At 51.0% G+C, this 18,721-nt stretch overlaps 9 protein-coding genes; 5 read left to right on the top strand and 4 right to left on the bottom strand.

Annotated features, from left to right (window-relative positions):
- Positions 1-143: 143 nt before the first annotated feature.
- RCC_00114 (probable oligosaccharyltransferase alpha subunit) lies at positions 144-1,731 on the top strand (the record flags this gene model as incomplete). XM_023765271.1 has 3 exons in its annotated part: positions 144-478; positions 535-1,398; positions 1,455-1,731. The coding sequence occupies 3 exons, from the start codon at positions 144-146 to the stop codon at positions 1,729-1,731; spliced, it is 1,476 nt and encodes a 491-aa protein (XP_023621039.1).
- A 631-nt stretch (positions 1,732-2,362) lies between these two features.
- Positions 2,363-4,230, bottom strand: RCC_00113 (uncharacterized protein; the record flags this gene model as incomplete). XM_023765270.1 has 2 exons in its annotated part: positions 2,363-3,747; positions 3,801-4,230. 2 exons carry the CDS (start codon positions 4,228-4,230, stop codon positions 2,363-2,365), a joined length of 1,815 nt encoding a protein of 604 aa, XP_023621038.1.
- A 689-nt stretch (positions 4,231-4,919) lies between these two features.
- Positions 4,920-7,016, top strand: RCC_00112 (probable plastin-3; the record flags this gene model as incomplete). XM_023765269.1 has 2 exons in its annotated part: positions 4,920-4,942; positions 5,009-7,016. The coding sequence occupies 2 exons, from the start codon at positions 4,920-4,922 to the stop codon at positions 7,014-7,016; spliced, it is 2,031 nt and encodes a 676-aa protein (XP_023621037.1).
- Positions 7,017-7,367: 351 nt separating this feature from the next.
- RCC_00111 (related to 5-carboxyvanillate decarboxylase) lies at positions 7,368-8,581 on the bottom strand (the record flags this gene model as incomplete). XM_023765268.1 has 4 exons in its annotated part: positions 7,368-7,959; positions 8,018-8,137; positions 8,215-8,473; positions 8,539-8,581. The coding sequence occupies 4 exons, from the start codon at positions 8,579-8,581 to the stop codon at positions 7,368-7,370; spliced, it is 1,014 nt and encodes a 337-aa protein (XP_023621036.1).
- A 323-nt stretch (positions 8,582-8,904) lies between these two features.
- RCC_00110 (uncharacterized protein) lies at positions 8,905-9,531 on the bottom strand (the record flags this gene model as incomplete). Its single annotated transcript, XM_023765267.1, has 1 exon — positions 8,905-9,531. One exon carries the CDS (start codon positions 9,529-9,531, stop codon positions 8,905-8,907), a length of 627 nt encoding a protein of 208 aa, XP_023621035.1.
- A 1,873-nt stretch (positions 9,532-11,404) lies between these two features.
- RCC_00109 (uncharacterized protein) lies at positions 11,405-11,901 on the top strand (the record flags this gene model as incomplete). XM_023765266.1 has 2 exons in its annotated part: positions 11,405-11,450; positions 11,513-11,901. 2 exons carry the CDS (start codon positions 11,405-11,407, stop codon positions 11,899-11,901), a joined length of 435 nt encoding a protein of 144 aa, XP_023621034.1.
- Positions 11,902-12,523: 622 nt separating this feature from the next.
- On the top strand, positions 12,524-14,121 carry RCC_00108 (uncharacterized protein; the record flags this gene model as incomplete). XM_023765265.1 has 2 exons in its annotated part: positions 12,524-13,874; positions 13,931-14,121. The coding sequence occupies 2 exons, from the start codon at positions 12,524-12,526 to the stop codon at positions 14,119-14,121; spliced, it is 1,542 nt and encodes a 513-aa protein (XP_023621033.1).
- Positions 14,122-14,189: 68 nt separating this feature from the next.
- RCC_00107 (uncharacterized protein) lies at positions 14,190-14,834 on the bottom strand (the record flags this gene model as incomplete). The annotated part of the gene is made up of 1 exon (XM_023765264.1): positions 14,190-14,834. One exon carries the CDS (start codon positions 14,832-14,834, stop codon positions 14,190-14,192), a length of 645 nt encoding a protein of 214 aa, XP_023621032.1.
- A 2,897-nt stretch (positions 14,835-17,731) lies between these two features.
- On the top strand, positions 17,732-18,376 carry RCC_00106 (uncharacterized protein; the record flags this gene model as incomplete). The annotated part of the gene is made up of 1 exon (XM_023765263.1): positions 17,732-18,376. The coding sequence occupies one exon, from the start codon at positions 17,732-17,734 to the stop codon at positions 18,374-18,376; it is 645 nt and encodes a 214-aa protein (XP_023621031.1).
- Between the last annotated feature and the right edge of the window lie 345 nt (positions 18,377-18,721).

Below are 18,721 nucleotides of genomic sequence, written 5' to 3'. Positions count from 1 at the left end.
GTCTGACAATTCGAAGAAGGGACGATTACTTAAGGTTCCGCTAGCGTCATAGGGCTTCGGACCATCTTGCGGACAGACACGTACGCGGAGTAGCAGCTCTCATGAATTGAGCTTCCGATTGAACTGATTCCAATGCCAGCACGATGAGAGTACTCCAATGGGCCGTCTTGGGCCTCACCGGCATCGCTACCGCCGCCGACTCTAACCTTACATCGCGAAACATCCTCCCCGGCACCTTTACGCCGCCGCCAGCTTTCAAGAATGTGAATCTGGTACGGAATATCAACCTGGAGAAAGCGTATCCTCGCGAAACACTGAATGTGGTCATTGAGAATGTGGCCAAGACTGCGCAACAAGACTATTTCCTTCCCTTTGAGCAGGGTCTGATTGGTCGTGTGGGTGGATTGGAAGTCAAGGACAAGAAGCAGCCGGAGCGGAGCGGCTTCAGCGTTGAAGTCGTGGCCATTGACCCGCAGGAGTGAGTGTTGTCAAAAGTGGATGGAAAGAGAGGAGTATTGACGATGATGATCTCAGCACCACCGAGTACTACAAAATCACCCTTCCAACAGCTCTCGCACCGGCCGAGCAGTTGACGCTGTCCATCACCTACCACATCCTCAGCGCTCTGACGCCCCTCCCGGCTTTGATCGCTCAGAATGATAAGCAATACGTTCTGCACAAATTCTCCGCCTACGCTCCTTCCGCATACCCAACACTCAAACAGAAGACCAAGCTCAAGCTTCCAACAACCGACGTCCCGGATGTCGTGAAGCTTCCGTCAGCYCTCAACGCGGAAGGCAAGGACGACCCTCAGAAGCAGGGCTCCACATTCACGTACGGTCCATATGGAGAGCTTGAGGCCGGTGCGGTGCAGGAAGTCAGTCTCCGCTATGAGTTCACCAAGCCTCTCACCCATGTCAAGCTCCTGGAGCGGGACGTTGAGGTCTCACACTGGGGCGGAAATATTGCGACTGAGGAGCGTCACTGGTTGACCAACCGCGCTGCTGGGTTGAAGAACCACTTTTCGAGAGTCGCATACCAGCAGAGCAGCTACTACAACCCTCCAACCAGCGCATTGAAGGAGTTGCGCTTCCCGCTTGTGACGGGCAGCTTGGACCCCTACTTTGTGGATGACATTGGAAACGTCTCGACTTCGAGATTCCGATCCAACGTCCGGGAAGCCAACCTCGAGCTCAAGCCAAGGTATCCCATCTTTGGAGGCTGGAATTACAATTTCAAAGTCGGCTGGAACGGAGAACTCCAGAACTTTTTGAGAAGGACAGAGAAAGGTGCCGAGAGTTTTGTACTAAAGGTGCCTTTCCTGGAGGGACCTAAGCAGGCCGAGGGTGTCGAGTACGAGAAGGTCGTCACGAGGGTGATTCTGCCCGAGGGCGCGAGGTAAGGGGATACAGATCTTGATGTGCTTGTGATGAAGACTGACACATGTTTGATAGCAACGTCCGCTTCGAGACGACCGTGCCACTCATCTCCAACACCACGACTTTGGTGCATTCTTTCATGGATACGCTCGGACGCACCACGCTTACACTCACCGCCATCAACGTCGTTGACGATATGAGAGATCGTGAGCTGCTTGTTGTTTACGACTATCCATTCGCGGCGAGGTTCCGAAAACCTTTGACTATCTTCGGAGGTGTCATGCTGGTGTTTGTTGTGAGCTGGGTTGTTGGCAATCTTGACGTCAGCATCGGGAAGAAGCAGATCAAGTGAGTGGAGAAAGTATATTAGAAGAGGAAAAGATTCATCTAGAAGAGATATGAAAATGTATCATACGGTTTGAGTGCAGCTTGAAATTCACGAATGGGTGAGTAGTGAAAGCTCGGCGAGGTAGTTGATTGTGAGAAGAGAGACCTCGAGACGGGAAGATGTCACTCGAAATTTCAATCCATCATTGCCATTCGTTTCGAGACGTTACTAGCACACAGAGACACTGTGTAGTAGTATTTGGACCTCCCGGTCCAGAGCCCACACTGGTCTCCTCACTGTTTTCCAGCAAGCTATCCGTCTGGACGCGATTTTCTTCCCTTACTTTCCGAACAAGCCATTCAATACTTCTAAAAGTGATGAGCCTGGAGTCCAGCTTCCAGCAGCATGGTGTTCGACGAATGCGCAATGCAGCAGTTCAAATCGACACCAACGCAGCTAGAMTCCAACGAGACGGTCTCTTCCAACTTGCAGCGCCGCTTGTTCCAGGCCAGGGTCCCATGTACAATGTCTCGAGAAAGGAAGCGCATCGTGTGAAAAGTTCCCCAAGTCCAAGGCCATACATATTACCCTGCTTTCTCCATGCCCTTGACGTGTTCCTGTCTGCAGTGGTAATCATATGTGAAGGCCTCTCAATCTACTTTTTATTCTTGCTGCTTTTGGACTTCTGTTCTCCACCCCAGAATTCCCACGTCGAAGGATCCGATTTAGCAGTCTTGACACCATCGTCGTGGAGTCGAGGAGTATCATCCAAATCGTAAGAGCGTCTGGTTTGAAACCCTATATGAAACTGTCCAGGAGAATCGTCGCCATGTTGTGGTAAGCGAGGGCGGACGTTGTATAGATATACCGAACTATTTCGCAAACAATGGATGAGTTCCGCGAATGTGATATTGTTCCGTTGGAAGTCGCGCTGGTTCAATATGCTCGCCATGTCGACCGATCCCATGCGATCAACGCTCTCGATTACACTAAAGAGTAAGTCAGAAATCAGCTTCAGGCGTGTCGGATCTGGTTCGCTGCAACGTAGGTAGATGAAAAGTTTGCTCAATTCGCCCTCCCCCTCGAGTGGGTTCTCTACGCGAAGGGAGTATCTTTTCGCGGGATCTCCTGCGACCACGTGTTTGAGAAGTTCTAGTTGATCGGGAGTAGGAACGAGTTGCTCTGCTGCAATGCGGCGTTCTTGACCAGGTTCTCCAATAGTGCTCTCGTCAGATCCCTGGAAGAAGTTGGCGAGGGCTTGGAAGATCATCTTTTCCCACTCCGCGGTGCCAGGGATTGGAAGCATTGCTCCGTTGGGCTCGCGTTTCGTGATGTAGGATCCAGCTATCTCGCCAGAACGCGGTATTTTCAGCTCGAATCGTCGCATCCTGTCTTGTTGGATGTACTTTTTGAGGTCTTCGAATTGTTGCAAATTTTTCGCCCAGTTGCTTGCCTGGAATTCGGTTTGCCCAGGCTGTGAAAGCCAGAAGTCGAGGAGCATGAGAACTTGTGGTCCTTCTAAGCTCATGGTGATTTCAGAAGCAATTTGTGGAGCTGAATTGTTCTTTGTAACATTCGGAGGCTGCCAACGAAAGACGGTCGCTGGGAGTTGTTGTGACGTTTCAATCGGTGACAGTGGCTGTCGGTGAGCCTGCGCACCTTTCTTCAAGATCTTCCTCTCCAATCTTTTATCTGCGTTGGATCCTTCGCCATAGTTGAGGGGCATGAAGATCTCACAGATGCCGAGCATACAGTATGCCCGGTCCTCACGTCTTGTTGTTTGACGTTTGTTCATCCATGATTGGCGTTCCTCAATGCTCGTATTTCCAGCATTGCGGTAGTCCCAAAGAATACGTTTGTCAATCCCAGTAGCCTTTGAGATCCATTTATTAAGCGGCCAACCCAGACGCCCAAAAGGAATGGGCGCTTGCGAGTCCGGCTCCATTAATCCCACAGTAGAAGACTTGTGGCCCAGATGCCGCCATTGTTCATCCAGAAAGATGACAGTCTTGGGCGCCAGGAGTTCCTGCAAGGTCCAACCTAGGTCAAACAGTCAGAGGCTTTGCATGTACCGTCACAGCTTTCCACCATACCACGAGTAAACCAAACACTGACGCAGAAGGATTTTAACACATCAAGCGGTGCCGCGTCAACGCTTACATCGTGCATCCAAACCAGACAGCACCACGCCTGCGCATACCACTCAAACATGGAGGTGATGGCYTCCTGTAACTCGGCGGAGCTATCTTTGTTAATGCAAATCGTGTCAATCCAGATGTAATGCGGAATGTTTGTTCCTGGCGGCTGCGATCTCCACTGATTGATGTATTCGCAAAATCGTAGGACCTTGTCCATGCCGGCCTTTCTCTGCTTCGTGGGATCTGTATTGGTGCGATTCTTGACGAACTCCTGATAGCTGACCTCATCGTCGAGCCAGCGATGAGATGCGATGATATAGCCAGGCGCTTCGTACGGAGACACATGTTCACTGAATTGGAGGGTGTGTGTATGCAGTAGACGCATCGTGGGAGTCGTGCTTGAAGGAAATGAGTGGGATGAACGAGTGAAAGAACGTAAGGCTGAACGCTTGAAAGTTCAAGCGCACCAGCTCCACTCCACTGGCGGAAGGAATAGGAATGGWGTCCATCGCCCACGGCGTCTCTTTCCATTGGCGAGTATTCTTGATGGCTGCTCCGCGCCGTGATTCCCTCGGGATTGCCACGCAGCAAGAGTATCTTACCAGAGCCAGAGGATGCTCGAGAGCTCTTTATGGGTCTGAACAAGTCCGGATGCAAAGAGACGCCGTGGAAATGGCGGTCATACTATGCCGTTGGAGTGTTTGTCTCACACCACACCACATCTCATCGGCACATTCTGTCTTGATAGTATTCGATCGAGTGAGAAATGATGGAATGCCTCTTGTTTGAGAGGGAGTAGACAGCGGGAGGTCGGAGGTTCGGGTGAAGTTGATGCCGAGATTGTGGCGCAGTAGTGGCGGTGTCGGATGTTCCATTTTTGTGAATGGTGGGGCAAGCGGCAGCGATGTCATCTTTGTTTCCGATGCGTTGGGTTGGGCTGCGCTGCGCAATGGTCCGCGCAAACATATTCAGGCACCACCATTCGAAACACCATCTTGCATGAACTAGACGTGCACTGGCACATTTCTCCCCTTCTCCCTTCTGTCATCACCAAAACACCATCCATACCCCACAATGAACGTCCTCAAGCTGCAACGGTAAGAAGACGCGGGCCATCCACCTCATTCTTGCACTCTTGMATCCAGCTAATACGTGCCGGTCAGGAAATACCCGCAGCTTCAGCAAGATCTGGGCTCCCTCTCCGATCAATTCCGCCGACTGGATGTCGACGACAAGGGCTACGTGGACGAAGCGACGGCGATCAAGTCGGCCAGCGGCACCGAGCGACAGCCATACGATGTCGTCCGGCAGGCACTGAAAGAGGTCGAGCTGGACAGCTCACGACGGGTGGAACTGGATGATTACGTCGATTTGATTGCTCGTTTGCGGGAGAGTAGTCCGGCCCAGCAGCGGTCGCGCGGCTTCAGCAATGCTCAGAAACCCGTGGCAGCGCAAGCCAGTGGACAGCATACCACCCCATCCCACGCCAGCAAGGGTAGTCTCGGCGGGGGAGTGACGGCCAAGCCAGGACGGATCACCGTGGGAGGATCCACGGCTTCATCCCAGCATACCATCAACGAGGACGAGCGTACTGCCTTCACCTCGCACATCAATGCCGTTCTGGCGGGCGATGCTGACATTGGTCATCTCCTCCCCTTCCCGCTCGACACCTTTGAAATGTTCGATTCCTGCCGTGATGGTCTGGTTCTGGCCAAACTCATCAACGACAGTGTGCCCGACACCATTGATGAGCGTGTTCTCAACCGAGAAGGCAAGAAGATCAAGAAACTCAACGCCTTCCACATGACCGAAAACAACAACATTGTCATTGAATCCAGCAAGGGTATTGGCTGTTCGGTGGTGAACATCGGCGMGGGAGACATTATTGAAGTTCGCGAGCATCTTATTCTTGGTTTGATCTGGCAGATCATCCGCCGGGGATTGCTCGGAAAGATTGACATTAAACTTCATCCGGAGCTGTATCGTCTGCTAGAAGATGGTGAGACTCTGGAACAGTTCCTCCGCCTTCCCCCAGAGCAGATTCTCCTCCGCTGGTTCAACTACCATCTGAAGAACGCTGGGTGGCAGCGTCGAGTCCAGAACTTCTCCAAGGATGTACACGACGGTGAGAACTACACGGTCCTACTCTCCCAGCTCGCTCCTTCAATCTGCTCGCGCTCTCCACTTCAAACTTCAGATCTCCACTCTCGCGCTGAGCAAGTCCTTCAAAACGCCGACCGCCTCGACCCACCATGCCGGAAGTTCTTGACTCCTCAATCCCTTGTCGCTGGTAACCCAAAGCTCAACCTTGCTTTTGTTGCCAATCTCTTCAACAACCATCCCGGTTTGGACCCCATCACGGAAGAAGAAAAGGCGGAGATTGAAGACTTTGATGCAGAGGGTGAGAGAGAAGCTCGTGTCTTCACTCTATGGCTCAACAGCATGAATGTGCAACCCAGCGTATCTTCATTCTTCGACGACCTCAAAGATGGCATCATTCTGCTGCAGGCTTACGACAAGGTCATTCCAGGAAGTGTCAACTGGCGTCATGCCAACAAGCCTCCTGCGAATGCTGTAACTCCCGTTTCCCAGGATGAAGACGAAGCATACTTGACTATCAAATCTGGGATGAGTAGATTCAAGGCTGTCGAGAACACAAACTACGCCGTCGAGATTGGAAAGCAGAACCGCTTCTCCCTGGTCGGTATCCAAGGTGCAGACATCACTGATGGACAACGCACTTTGGTTCTTGGAATGGTCTGGCAGTTGATGCGAAAGGACATAACCAATACCCTCTCCTCCCTCGCACAGCGTCTCGGGAAACGCGAAATCACCGACGCGGACATGGTACAGTGGGCGAACCAGACTGTTGCCAAGGGCGGCCGATCGGGAAGTGTACGAAGCTTCAAGGATCAATCCATTGCAAGCGGTGTATTCTTGCTGGATGTGCTGAATGGGATGAAGTCGAGCTATGTGGACTATGATTTGGTTGCACCGGGCAAGACTGATGAGGAGCGCTACGCAAATGCCAAGTTGGCCATTTCAATTGCGCGGAAGATGGGTGCGACCATTTATGTGGTACCGGAGGATATCGTCACGGGACGGACGAGGTTGCTCGTGACCTTTGTAGGTTCGTTGATGGCTACGGCGGAGAAGATGGGTGCGTCATGAAGAGGCAGCTGAACATTTGGGGAAAGTTTTGGCTTGAAAGGAACCAAGGGATTTGCATCGGTGTGAGAGCAGAATGGCGTGTCATGATGGATGATCCGTATGATTGATGCCGACGTAGAGACGTAGATGCCCATTTGCGAGGAATGAAAGAGAGACAATCATACCTTTCACATTGTTGATATCTGGTGATTGTAGACGTGGAGAGCAGGTGTTTGAGATGATAGTATGGCCAGAGCGACCATCTCTCTACTCTCTTCTCAAACATTTATGGAGATTCCATCACAATCCCACTCCATCTAACTCGTCCCGTTGATTCAATATCCGAGTAACATCTCCAAACATCTCCAAATCTCAAGCATTCTCATCCTTGAACCCGCCCAACTTGAACAACTTCTTCGCATTCTCCCTCCCAATCATCCTCACCGTCTCCACACCATCCAATTCCACCCCATCAAACCACTCACACGCATCCTCAAATTTCTCAAACGGATAATCAATACTAAATAAAATCCTCTCGGCTCCAATTTCCCTTATACAATACTCCAAAGTAGGCGTGGAGAAATGTCCACTAGTCGTGATCCAAATATTCTCCGCGAAGTACTCCCTTATAGTCCTCTTACAATCTAGACCTAAAGGTTTCTTAACGTCTTCAAACCAGTGATTGATTCGCCAGAGATCAAAGGGGAGATGTTCGCCTAGGTGTCCGATGACGATTTGTAGGCGAGGGAAACGGTCGAAGAGACCGTTGGTTACCATTCCTAGGAGATGGAGACTTACTCCCTGGGCGAAGGATAAGGGGGGTCCGATGAGCCATTTTCGAGGCGCCCAGAGTTTTTCGTGGAATACTCCTGTGGGGTTGCGGGGGTGCAGGTAGAAGGGTACGTCGAGGTCTTGGACTGTGGACCAGAAGGGATCCCAGGATGGGTGGTCGTAGAAGATCATCCTGGAGAAATTCCATGTCAGTTGGATGTATATGACTTTTGTGAAGGGAGGGAACTTACGAATCCCCAGACTCGTCATTCCGCTGCGTATCATTGACCAAAGCTCCCTTGAATCCCAATTCCTTAACACATCTCTTCAATTCCTCGGCTGCGACATGTGGATCATGCATCGATAATGTCCTGCACCCAACAACCATCCGTCAGTCATTCATCCTCCCAAAAACAAACCAAACGATAAATAGATCGATCAAACTCACGCAAAAGCCCCCAACCGCGTCTCAAACCCTTTAATCTCCCTCGCAACATGATCATTAACTTCCCTCGCCAAAGCATCCGCTTCACTTTGCTTCCACACATCCTGTACGCCCGGAGCGGTGTAGGATAAGATTTTATAGCCGACTCCGTATTGGTCCATTTTTTGGATGCGGAGTTTGTTGATGTCGTTGATTTCTTGCGTGTGTTTGGCCGCGTCGACGGCGAAGAGGGAGGCCCACCATTCGGTCTTTTCGGCGTTGCCTGGGAGAGGTGTCAGGTTTGTGGCCAAGTATATCTTGTTGATGTTGTTGTTTGATGAGGCTTACGGGGAAGGGCAAAGGCCTCTTCGAAAGCTACTTTGCCGAGCATGATGGGATGTTTTTGGGTACAAGACAGGAAATGATGGAGTGGGATTGATGAGTTGGGAAGAAGTTGGGAGGATGTCATCTACAAGACTTGGGATTCCTTTTGTATAGACCTAGCGTCGGAGGAATCTCATCATATCCTGACTGATCGTCTCCACCTCCATGGATAATATCGCCCCGCATCATCGCGGCATTCTCGCGCAAGCATCTTCTACCCTACTATGCATATCGTATCAAGATTCGAGCTTCGGGCTTCCCTGTCAGCCGGGTGCGCCCTCGGATGATGTGATGCGGATCTTCGGGTAGTGCACCTCTTCGGCTATGTACCTAGACTTGAACTTGCCGCCTCCTCTCCGTCAACCCTTGCAGATATGCGGCCCAAAGTCTCTGATGCTCCAGGAACATTTTCTTGATATGTGCATTTGTAGTGCCCAATACTATCTGCCCCCAGTCCGTCACAGCTCCAAATCGATACTGTGTCCACCATTTATAACGTGGGCCGTTACCCACCGAGAGGTCCTGCACGGAGAGGATGATGGAAAGTTCCATCTCACATTCCCAATTTTGAAACTCGCTTCCTAGATCCGGTTCCCGCAGTATGCGGCGGACATAGGGCCAAGTTTCGGGATCCAGCTCTTGTAGCATGACCGCGTTGCGAATGGCGGGCTCCGGAGTCAATGTATGCAGCACTCCTCGGATGCGATCGCGGAGGGGTTCCGCGCTGGCTTGGKGCGGCAGGACTTCGAATCTCTGTAGATCGCCCAGTTCGGGGTGTTGAAGGACYGCAAAGCTCGAATAAGGAATCGTCTGTCCTCCTCGATCGGGCGACGACCAGACCAGCATATCTTCTCCTTTGAGGATGAAGAATATGAGCTTGAATTTGGAATACGTGACATTCATGGGCAAGATGAAGCCACCGCGCCGTTCCGACATGAAGGTCCAGTTGATGAACATGGTTGGAGTCAAAGATAGCCAGTCTTGCCTGCCTGTAGGTACTCCTGGGTTGAGTGACGGGGAAATGGAGGCATTGGCGGGAGGAAATATGTCGTGTCGTCGTCGTTGCTCGTTAGTTGTGATGGCATTGTTCATATTGCACTCTCGAGTGCCGGGCTGCTGTCTGGGGATTGAAATGTTGATGGGAGTGTTATGATGTGGATTCGTATGTCTGTTGTGATGGCATTGCTGACCTGCTGGAGAGAATGGACATGCATGCAGTGAGTGAACGGTCGCTGCCTCCCTCCTCTCTCTATTTATTCAAGGCTGGAAGGCAGGTCTCAGCGTGTTTGCAAGTTGGCAGGCGCATTGCGTCCGTCGTGTGCGGAAGAAGCCCGAGGTGGACAGAACGCGCAGCCAACAAAACGGCAAAAAGAAAGCAGCCACATTCAATCCAACAGACGGGGTGTTGAACGCGCGACCGCATCAAAAACAATCCAATGRAACACACAAACCAAAAGCAAAAGAAGACCACCTTTCGGTGGCTTCTATTGCCCCTTTAGCCCTCTCACAAGAAACCCTAAGAAGGGAAGTGGTCGAGATCATCCATGCGTTTTACACTTTTTGGTGAGATGTTCAGAATTCTCGGTTTATATTAACCTTCACGACCAGTTCTACCGGAGTAGGTGCGATGCGGGACTTGTGGTAAAATCGGCGGAAGCCGCGACGGGATGGGATGGGAGGGTCCGGCGGAAGTCGCGGGATGGGCGGAAGTCGCAGCATGGGCGGAAGTCGTGGTGGCGGGGACGTCATGGGAATCTTCTTCTTCTTCTTCCTCATCCTTCTTTCTTTTCCACTCACCACAACACTCGCCTCCGTTTCATATCCACATCGCCATCGATATCGACATCGACATCGACATTCGTATCAATATCAATATCCAATACACGTCGGCGGAATCCCGAGGCCGAACACCATGAGACATGGCAGGTATGGTGGCCGCGACTACCACAGATGGGGTAGGGCAAGAAGAATCTATGGAAGAGGCTTATATCCAGCGAGACCCGGCCCGGAAAGACAGCAAGATTCTTCGGGATCCAACTCGTCTCCTCCCATTGGAAAGGAAGCTGGCGAAAAAATTGGCAATCAAGGTGATACAGCAGCAGATCCACCATCAGATAAACCCAAACGCGATTCGGGACTATCCTTCACTTCAGCGTTGAGGCCCAACGCCCCAGTCTTTTCCATGGAATCCAAGGAGCCGACGAATTCCTACAGGCCATACGCTGCTCGTACTGCTGCATATCGTGCCGGTGCTTCCAGAAGAGGTGGAATCAAGAGAGAACGCATGCCAATCGACAGGGACAATCCCATCCAATTTGACCCAGTCACCACCAAATGGGACGAATCAGGAACCCAACCAGGCCCAGAATGGGGATATCCGGCCAACCTCGTCGGTGGAATCGACCGCCCAAGCACTGGTCGTGGCAAGGGAGACGATACCAGGCGAGGCCGTGGTACTTTATTCAATTGGAGGACCAATAGATAGTATCCAGCAGGTCCAATTCTGCCACCACAAGCCTCCCATTCGCATCCTACCCCGGGAGCTTCGGCGTCGCAGCTGGGATTTGATGGAACTTCCTGGCCCGAGCCCCAAAGGACAGCTGATGGGGACAGACAGAGTGGGTAGGGCCCATCATCAGCAGGTCCGTCAGCAGGTCCGTCAGCAGGTCCGTCAGCAGGTCCTTCAAATTCTGTAGGTCTTACACCAGCAGGTTCTTTTTTTTCTCCAGGTCCAGAACCTACACGGCTCCAATTGCGTTCTGATGTGATGGATTAGGGTGTCCCCACTGGGGTGAGCTCAGCCGACGATGCCATAGCAAGTATCCTCAGAATGGTCGACCGACATTCCGAGGAGTGGCGGCCTCCACCTGCACAGGGTAGGCTAAAAAAATCCCCCAAACTGGCCAGCCACGAGATCTCGATGCTAACATCTAATCAGGTGAGCACGCGCCTAGATCCCTAGCGGAGATATATATGGGAGAGCATTCATGGAACTCGGCCTGGAGGCTAACTACGCTCCCACCGTTTTCGCCGGAGATGCCCGATCTGCCTACGCAACATCGCCTTGCACTAGGTCGGGAAGAATTGAACGCCAGTCTCGAAGCGAATCTGCGTAACAATCTGGAACTGGTCGCGCGACTCCGCCAAATGCCCCAAGCCACCGAGAAGAAGATTGTGACGTTGCTGCTCAAGCGTGGAACGGTGCCGGAGAACGTGCAAGGAAGCGTCGTTACGGTGGAGCATATCGCCCTCTTGTTGTTCTTGCGATTACATGTTGTCATGAAAATCGCCAAGGACGCTGGACTGGGCTGGTATGAGTTGGATTGATGTCATCCATTTCAGCATTAAATTTCCCGTCGCTTTGAGGGGTGCTTAGCTCAGATCACTGTCCTCGTGAGGCAAGTCGCTCGAGATGCAATTTCTTGAAAGATTGTTATTCGTTTCTCAAATGAGAGGTGCAGTCTCAAAGGAGCAGTACAGCGTGGAAAAAAAGAGAGGTGAGGTCGAGGTGAAATCCGGGGCATGATTTTCACTTGGCTTGAAAAGGCAATGTTATCCCGTACGTACAAATCCTTGACCGTCCGAGAGGGGAGCCCTCTCATGTCTTTTTTTTCCCACCTGACTTTCCACCTTCTCTTTGCCTGATGATACGTATCTTGCACTCGTGCAATGTAGGGCATTTCCTTGAGACACACGAGGGACATGTGGAGATGAATACTTGTGGAATAGGAGTCAATGGCGTAGGTGGAGCAGAAGATTCTAGGCAGAGTAGGCAGCAAGTGGGATTCGGATGGGAATCCTTCAAGGCAAGCAAGCCACATTATTATTTCCCTTCCCTTTTCCCTTCCCTTTTCTCCTCACCCAACATCTCTCTCTCTCTCTCTCTCTCTCTCTCTCTCTCTCTCTTCTCCAAAACCTCTATTACAAACTAAAGCAAAGCAAATCCAGCATGACCGCCACACTCCACACCCTCCCCGAAGAACTCCTAGATCTATGCTGGCAACACTCCTCCATCGCCGACCTCCGATCTCTCCGTCTCACGCATCGCAGTCTCCTATCTTCAGCCACGAAGAATTTGTTTCGAGAAGTTGTACTCCTCCCTACGAAGGCCAGCGCGGGGAAATGTCTTGAGGTGATGGGTGATGAGAGGTTGAGGGGGGTTGTTCAGAGGGTGGTTGTTAGGCAGGATGTTGAKGAGGATGAGAGGGATCGTGATGATGATGATAATAATGGTGAGGATGAGGAGGATGAGGAGGAGAAGGAGGAGGAGGAGGAAGTGGAGGAGAAGGAGGAGGAGGTGGTCAGATGGTTTCATAAAGATGATGAAGATGCTGAAGATATCGTGGAGTTCCCTACGGGATATAAAATTTGTTGTGAGGGGTTCTTGGGCAAGTTTTTGAATGTGAAGGAGGTGGAAGTTGGGTTTGGGGGGAATGTTGCTGGGCCTGAGAAGGTTGGGTTTGGGGATGAGGGGTTTGGGTGGGGGAAGGAGGTTGAGGAGTGGGAGGGGTGGGAGTTTCGGGATTGTGTTTTGAGGATGATTTTGAGGGGATTATCATCATCTTCTTCATCTTCAGGCAAGTCTGATGATGATGATGATTCGGGGGTCAGGATTAGGAAGTTGGGGATTGTGAATTTGCAAAATGTGCTTGTTGAGAAAACTTTACGGTCGGAGGGATTCGAGAGACTGATGAGGGGGTTGAGGGAGTTGGAATTGCAAATTGCTACCGAGCAGGATGAAGCGGCTCCGGAGAATAGTATTAATAAAGAAGAACTGCACTCCTTCTTTGGTGGAGGAGGGGGATTCGTGGAGGGATGGTTGAAGCCTGTGCAGGGTCACTTGACGAGTCTGACGTTGTATGCGGATACTTATTGGGGATATTTTCCGGCTTGTGGCATTACCGAGGTGGTGTTTCCGCAGTTGGAGAGGTTGGCTTTGGGAAATTATTCGTTTGCTTTTGATGAGCAGTTGGAGTGGATTCTGAAGCATGGACAGACGCTCAAGGCTTTGAGTTTGGATGATTGTCCGATTTTGCATTATTGTACTATGCTTTGTGGATTTTTGGATGGGAGACGGGCGAAGGGGGTCGAGGCTTTTGAGAGGGAGTGGGAGGCGGAGGAGAGTTGGAGTTATGAGGGACGGTGGTATATGTATTTGGAGAGGATGAAGAGGGGGTTGATGAATTTGAGGGAATTTCGTATGGGGCATGGGGGTTGGGATGAGGATGAGGGGCCTATGAGGAGTAGACATTTGCTTGGGTGTGAGATTGTTGGGGGGAGATATGTGGCTTTTCATGGAGGTATGTCGTATTGCTGTTCGCGAAGAGGTCTTTGTGCTGATGGGTGGTTTGTGCAGGAACTGGACCGAGTCAATGGATTGAACCTAGAGAACAGTGGAAGCGAGGAGACAATGGGGAGGATGTTCTGGAATGGGAGTATGACGGATGTTGGGATGATGGTGATAGACCGGATGTTCCGGATTGTGAGGAGGAGGATCGTAAGGCGTTGGAGGAGTTGCTGGAGGTTGTTCGCAGTCGTTGCAACTGATAAATCGACGACGCTGAATTTCATGCTGACAAGCAAGCTTAGTTCTATAAGTTGCACGTCATTCATTCTCACAGTTCATCAATCCAGTCCAGCACAGTCAACGGCTCAACACGCTTAACATAATCCGGCTCAAGATACAAATTCCTCACAACACCCTCTCCATCCACCAGCATCGTAGCAGGAAGCGGCAACTCAAACGAATCATCACCATTCCTCCTTGGCAAATCATGTCCAAAAGTCTCAAACACAGGCCGTAAACTCTCAGGCTGCCTCCACACAATCCCCAACTTCCTCGCATATGCATTATGCAAGTCTGTAAGAACGGGGAATTCCAATTCGTGCTTCTCCGTCATGCTGAGCGTTCCATTAGGGAGTTCAGGGGTGATGGCCACGAGAGTCACGTTTTTGGCCGTGAATGCGGACAAGTGTTTTTGGAATCCTGAAAGGGCGATGTTACAGAAAGGACACCATTCTCCGCGGTAGAAGGTTAGAATTAAGGGACCTTTGTTTAGGAGGGTTGTGCTGGTTTGGAGTTCGCCGAGGGCATTCTGGAGGCTGAATGAGGGGAGCTTGTCTCCTATCTTGATGGTTTCGGAGGTGTCGAAGTTGATGAGTTCGGCTCGGGCAGCGTTTATTGGGGTTTGGATGGTTTCTGGGGCATTCTTGGTGAAGCCTTGGAAGATGGCATCTAGTTGGGGTGTGATGTGGCTCATGATGGGAGTGGTCGTGGGAGAATATCGTTTGGGTGTTGGGATGGAGATTTATGATTGAAGAGCTCACGAATATACATATCTTCTTGATTGATCATCCTGTAATTTTATGACTCAAACGATGGACATGTCTGTGTAAGCACTATACCACATCGAGTACCGGCTTGTGTTGCGAAGTTCCCGGTGGTATGCAGTTGGGAACATTGGTCAGCCCTGCTGGCTTGATTGGATCAACACCACGATGTATCTCTGACGTCGTACGAATTCTTGACGACGTTGRAGACAACAACAGGAGCGTGTCAGATCCTCTCCAACATGACAGCCATGTCGTCAAGAAGCTTCAATCGTTCCCTCTGCTGCAATTTAATGCTCCGAAGCATCGTGTTGGTTCGGTGATATCTCGATGGAGTTTGCATAAGTTACCTATCCCATCGACGCCAACACAGTGGCATAGATCCATCTATACCAAGCGTAGATACATTCTGCGTTGCAAGTAGTGTGACGAACACTGTGCGAATGACGTGAAGTTTGGGAAATGAGTTTTGAGACTTTGGTACATACAAATGGTGATGATCTCCAGATAGCCTTTTTTTCCAAGATCACTACCCAGCCCCTTGACTGCGTAAACAACACCTTCACTACCTACTCATTTCAGACAGCACTTTCCGTCGAATTGGCGTTGAAACGCGACACTGATACAATGGCAAGCGTCCGTCCCCACGTACCAACTCTAAACGATGTCCAAGAGGGTAGAATCAAGAAAACAACGCCCAAGCCTCGAAAGATGAGTGCAAGGAAACTAGCAGCGATGACACCATTGAAGGAACCAGGCTGGTTACTCAGAATCGATATGAAGAATATGGGCTTCATCCACGACACACGCGAGAAAATAATCAGTCGAACACGATACGTGTCCCGAAGACGATCACTTTCCACCATCTGCACGGCATACTTGTAAGAGTCTTTGGCTGGAATAGCAATGCGCGAGACGGCAGGCGCTGGGGTTCGGATACAAAATACACATTCATGCTGTTGGRCGAGCGATCGGCGAATCCTCATCACCATGGCATATATAAACCTCCGCGAGAGTCGTTGACCGCGGATGCACCCGGTTACGGCTTTTGGAGGAGTAGCAAGATCAGAACTTTGGAAGACGTCTTTGGCGGTCAGGATGATTTGTGGCCTGAAGTACCTTGCAGCATCGAACATCACTTGTACCTTCTCGAGGACAAGGACATTGAGAGCGATATAGCTGGCGAGGATGGTGTAGAAGAAGAGTTTGGACCGTTCGTGAGCTTCTGGGACTRCAACATCCATTTTCAGGGCGAAACGACTTCGACTCTGACTGATCGTCCGGGCCAGGAGGTCTTTTGTACAGAGGGAATTGGTCATCCGAAAGAGTCCGATTTGACGCGTATCTGCCTTACGTCTCAGCTTGATTCGCGTGGAGAGTTCTGCCTTGATCATGTCAATGATATATTGGACGAGTGGTGCTTCAAGTATCGAACGCAGCAGAAGAAACTGTCGAGCGGATGAGAATGTAGAAAGAAAGGGAGGAGGCGCTCAAGGGAGTGAATGAAAAGTGAATGAGCGATGCCTACGAAGATGACTAAGGTGGCAATAACGGTGTAAGATCCCATGCCGCATACCGCCTTTCTCATTGCAAGACATGAGAGGAGAATGAGTTCTCGGCTCGAGCAAGCGAAATGTATTCAAAGGAAGGTCGTTACACATAAACCTAACCTCTTCTCCTCCCACGACTTTGCACATTGAGAAACGTCACTGAGTCAGCGCACAGAATGGGCAGCCTTCCCTTTGGTTCTCCACTCTCCCTATCCGACACCACCAGCTGCAATGCAGCGCCTTATCCCCTGCAAGTCTGCCACATGCTCCTGCAGCCCCAAAAAAGCAGGGCCAGCGTATGTGAGAGCCCGTGGACAGCTGGTCAAGGTGTACTACAGGATTCACAAGATCAGACTACGCTGAAAGGCATGTTCGGTCTTCAATTCCTCTTCTCATTGGGATCGAATATAGTAGGGACGGCAAGTTTCTCAAAATATCAGCCGGTGACGTTGATCAAAAAGGATGGACCAGATTGGTCGATTGCTTTGCAACTCAAGAGACAGATGGAGTAACATCTACCAGTCCGGGGAATAGAATTGAAGAACTCACTCCGCTCCAAGGCATTGTCACAATGCTGTTCATCAGCGGTACCACCTCGATTTCAAAGGCATGCCCTCACACCGATCTGACTCTCAATGCATTCACGAAGAATTTGGAGCTTGGAKGACATTCACCTGGCGATAAATTCTGCGCAATGCTCCCAACCGACCACGCCAAGGGTTACTTCTACGTGCTCCATTTCTTTTGCACTGGCGGTGCCGTCGTATATCCATCTACTTCTTTTTGGCAGCAAGTAAATGGCCAAGGCACTCAAAGATTATTCCTGTACTCATACATGTCTAGTGCCGACTGCTCTTCACAGCTTGGTTGAATATGCCATGGACGACGACCTTCGATTCACCTCACTGAAGGATGTTTGCCTTGCGGGAGCTTCTATCACGCCTCAGCATCTGCGCCAGGTCGTCCAGACACTCGGTGCTGAGGCCGTTTCGACAGGCTTCGGCATGACTGAGGGTAGTCCAGTCTGGAATGGTCCATTATCAGATCCCGAGAGGCTCATTGTGGGAGAAGATACCATTTCAGGCAAATCTTCTCCGGGAGCACACAGACGCATCTGTGCACCAGACTCAACTGGGCCTCTTCCACGAGGAGAGCCTGGCGAGATCCATGAAAGTGGACCCGGAGTAATCGCAGGTTATCTCAACAATGTTAGTGCGGAAAGCTTTTATACAGACCAGGCAGGCCGTGCCTAGTTCAAGACTGGTGATCGTGCAGTCATGCTGCCTGACGGCCGGGTATCGGCTGTGGGAAGGTTCAAGGACATGATCATTCGAGGCGGCGAAAACATTGCCCCGACTGCGATTGAGAATGTCCTGAACAAATTCCCAGACGTGGAAGCACAAGTTGTGGGCGCCAACGATGACTATGCCGGTMAAGTTCCAGTGGCAGTCGTGAGGAAGCTTCCCGTCGATGATGCTGAAGGTAACCCGGCTGGATCGCTTCTGAATGCAGTTCGCACATCGATGGGCATTCTATACATCCCAGACGAGATCATCACACGTCATGAGCTCGGACTGGTGGACTATCCACGGACCATGAGCGGCAAGATTCAGAAGTCAGTGCTCCGCAAACTTGTGRCAGACCTTCGAAAAACCCGTGGATCGACTAAGAAAGAGAGTGAGTCACATCTGCGACCGACATTACAGCAACCATCGGTCGAGCAGACAGTCTTGGATGTGTGGTGGCGCGCTACGGGCATTGCTCCCACGTCCCTGAACACAGAAGCTCCAACGACGAATTTCGCGGACTCGATCACCACGATGCGTGTGAGAGACATGTATCGCAAGGAATTGGGTCTGACTCTCAGTGCCCATGAGATGACGGTACAAGCCAGCTTGAGCAGCCAGATCCATGCCCTATAACAAAAGATGAAGGGTGATAGGCGGGACTCAGCGCATCAGTCTTCCATTACTGGCCCGTCGCTGACTCTAGACGACATTCAACTCGCAATTGGTTCAGACAACGACACGGTATCGTTTAAGAAAGCAGCAAACAGTGCACTTGCTGAGTATGGTTTTGACTTTGAAAAAGACGTCGGATTCCGTCATACCAGCAAGCGACTTCACCAATGTAATGATTCGGACCAAGATCATGGACACCTGGAACTTTGGCATTGCGATAGTCGCGGACGGCTCGACAATCGCCGCTCTGAAGCAAGCTTTGACCGCCGCTCTGCAACAAAGTCCACTTTGGCCATCCTTTTACGT

Source organism: Ramularia collo-cygni, assembly GCF_900074925.1.
Source record: "Ramularia collo-cygni strain URUG2 genome assembly, contig: RCC_scaffold01, whole genome shotgun sequence".
Classification (NCBI taxonomy): Eukaryota; Fungi; Ascomycota; class Dothideomycetes; order Mycosphaerellales; family Mycosphaerellaceae; genus Ramularia; species Ramularia collo-cygni.
This window is presented reverse-complemented; position numbering and strand designations above follow the sequence as displayed.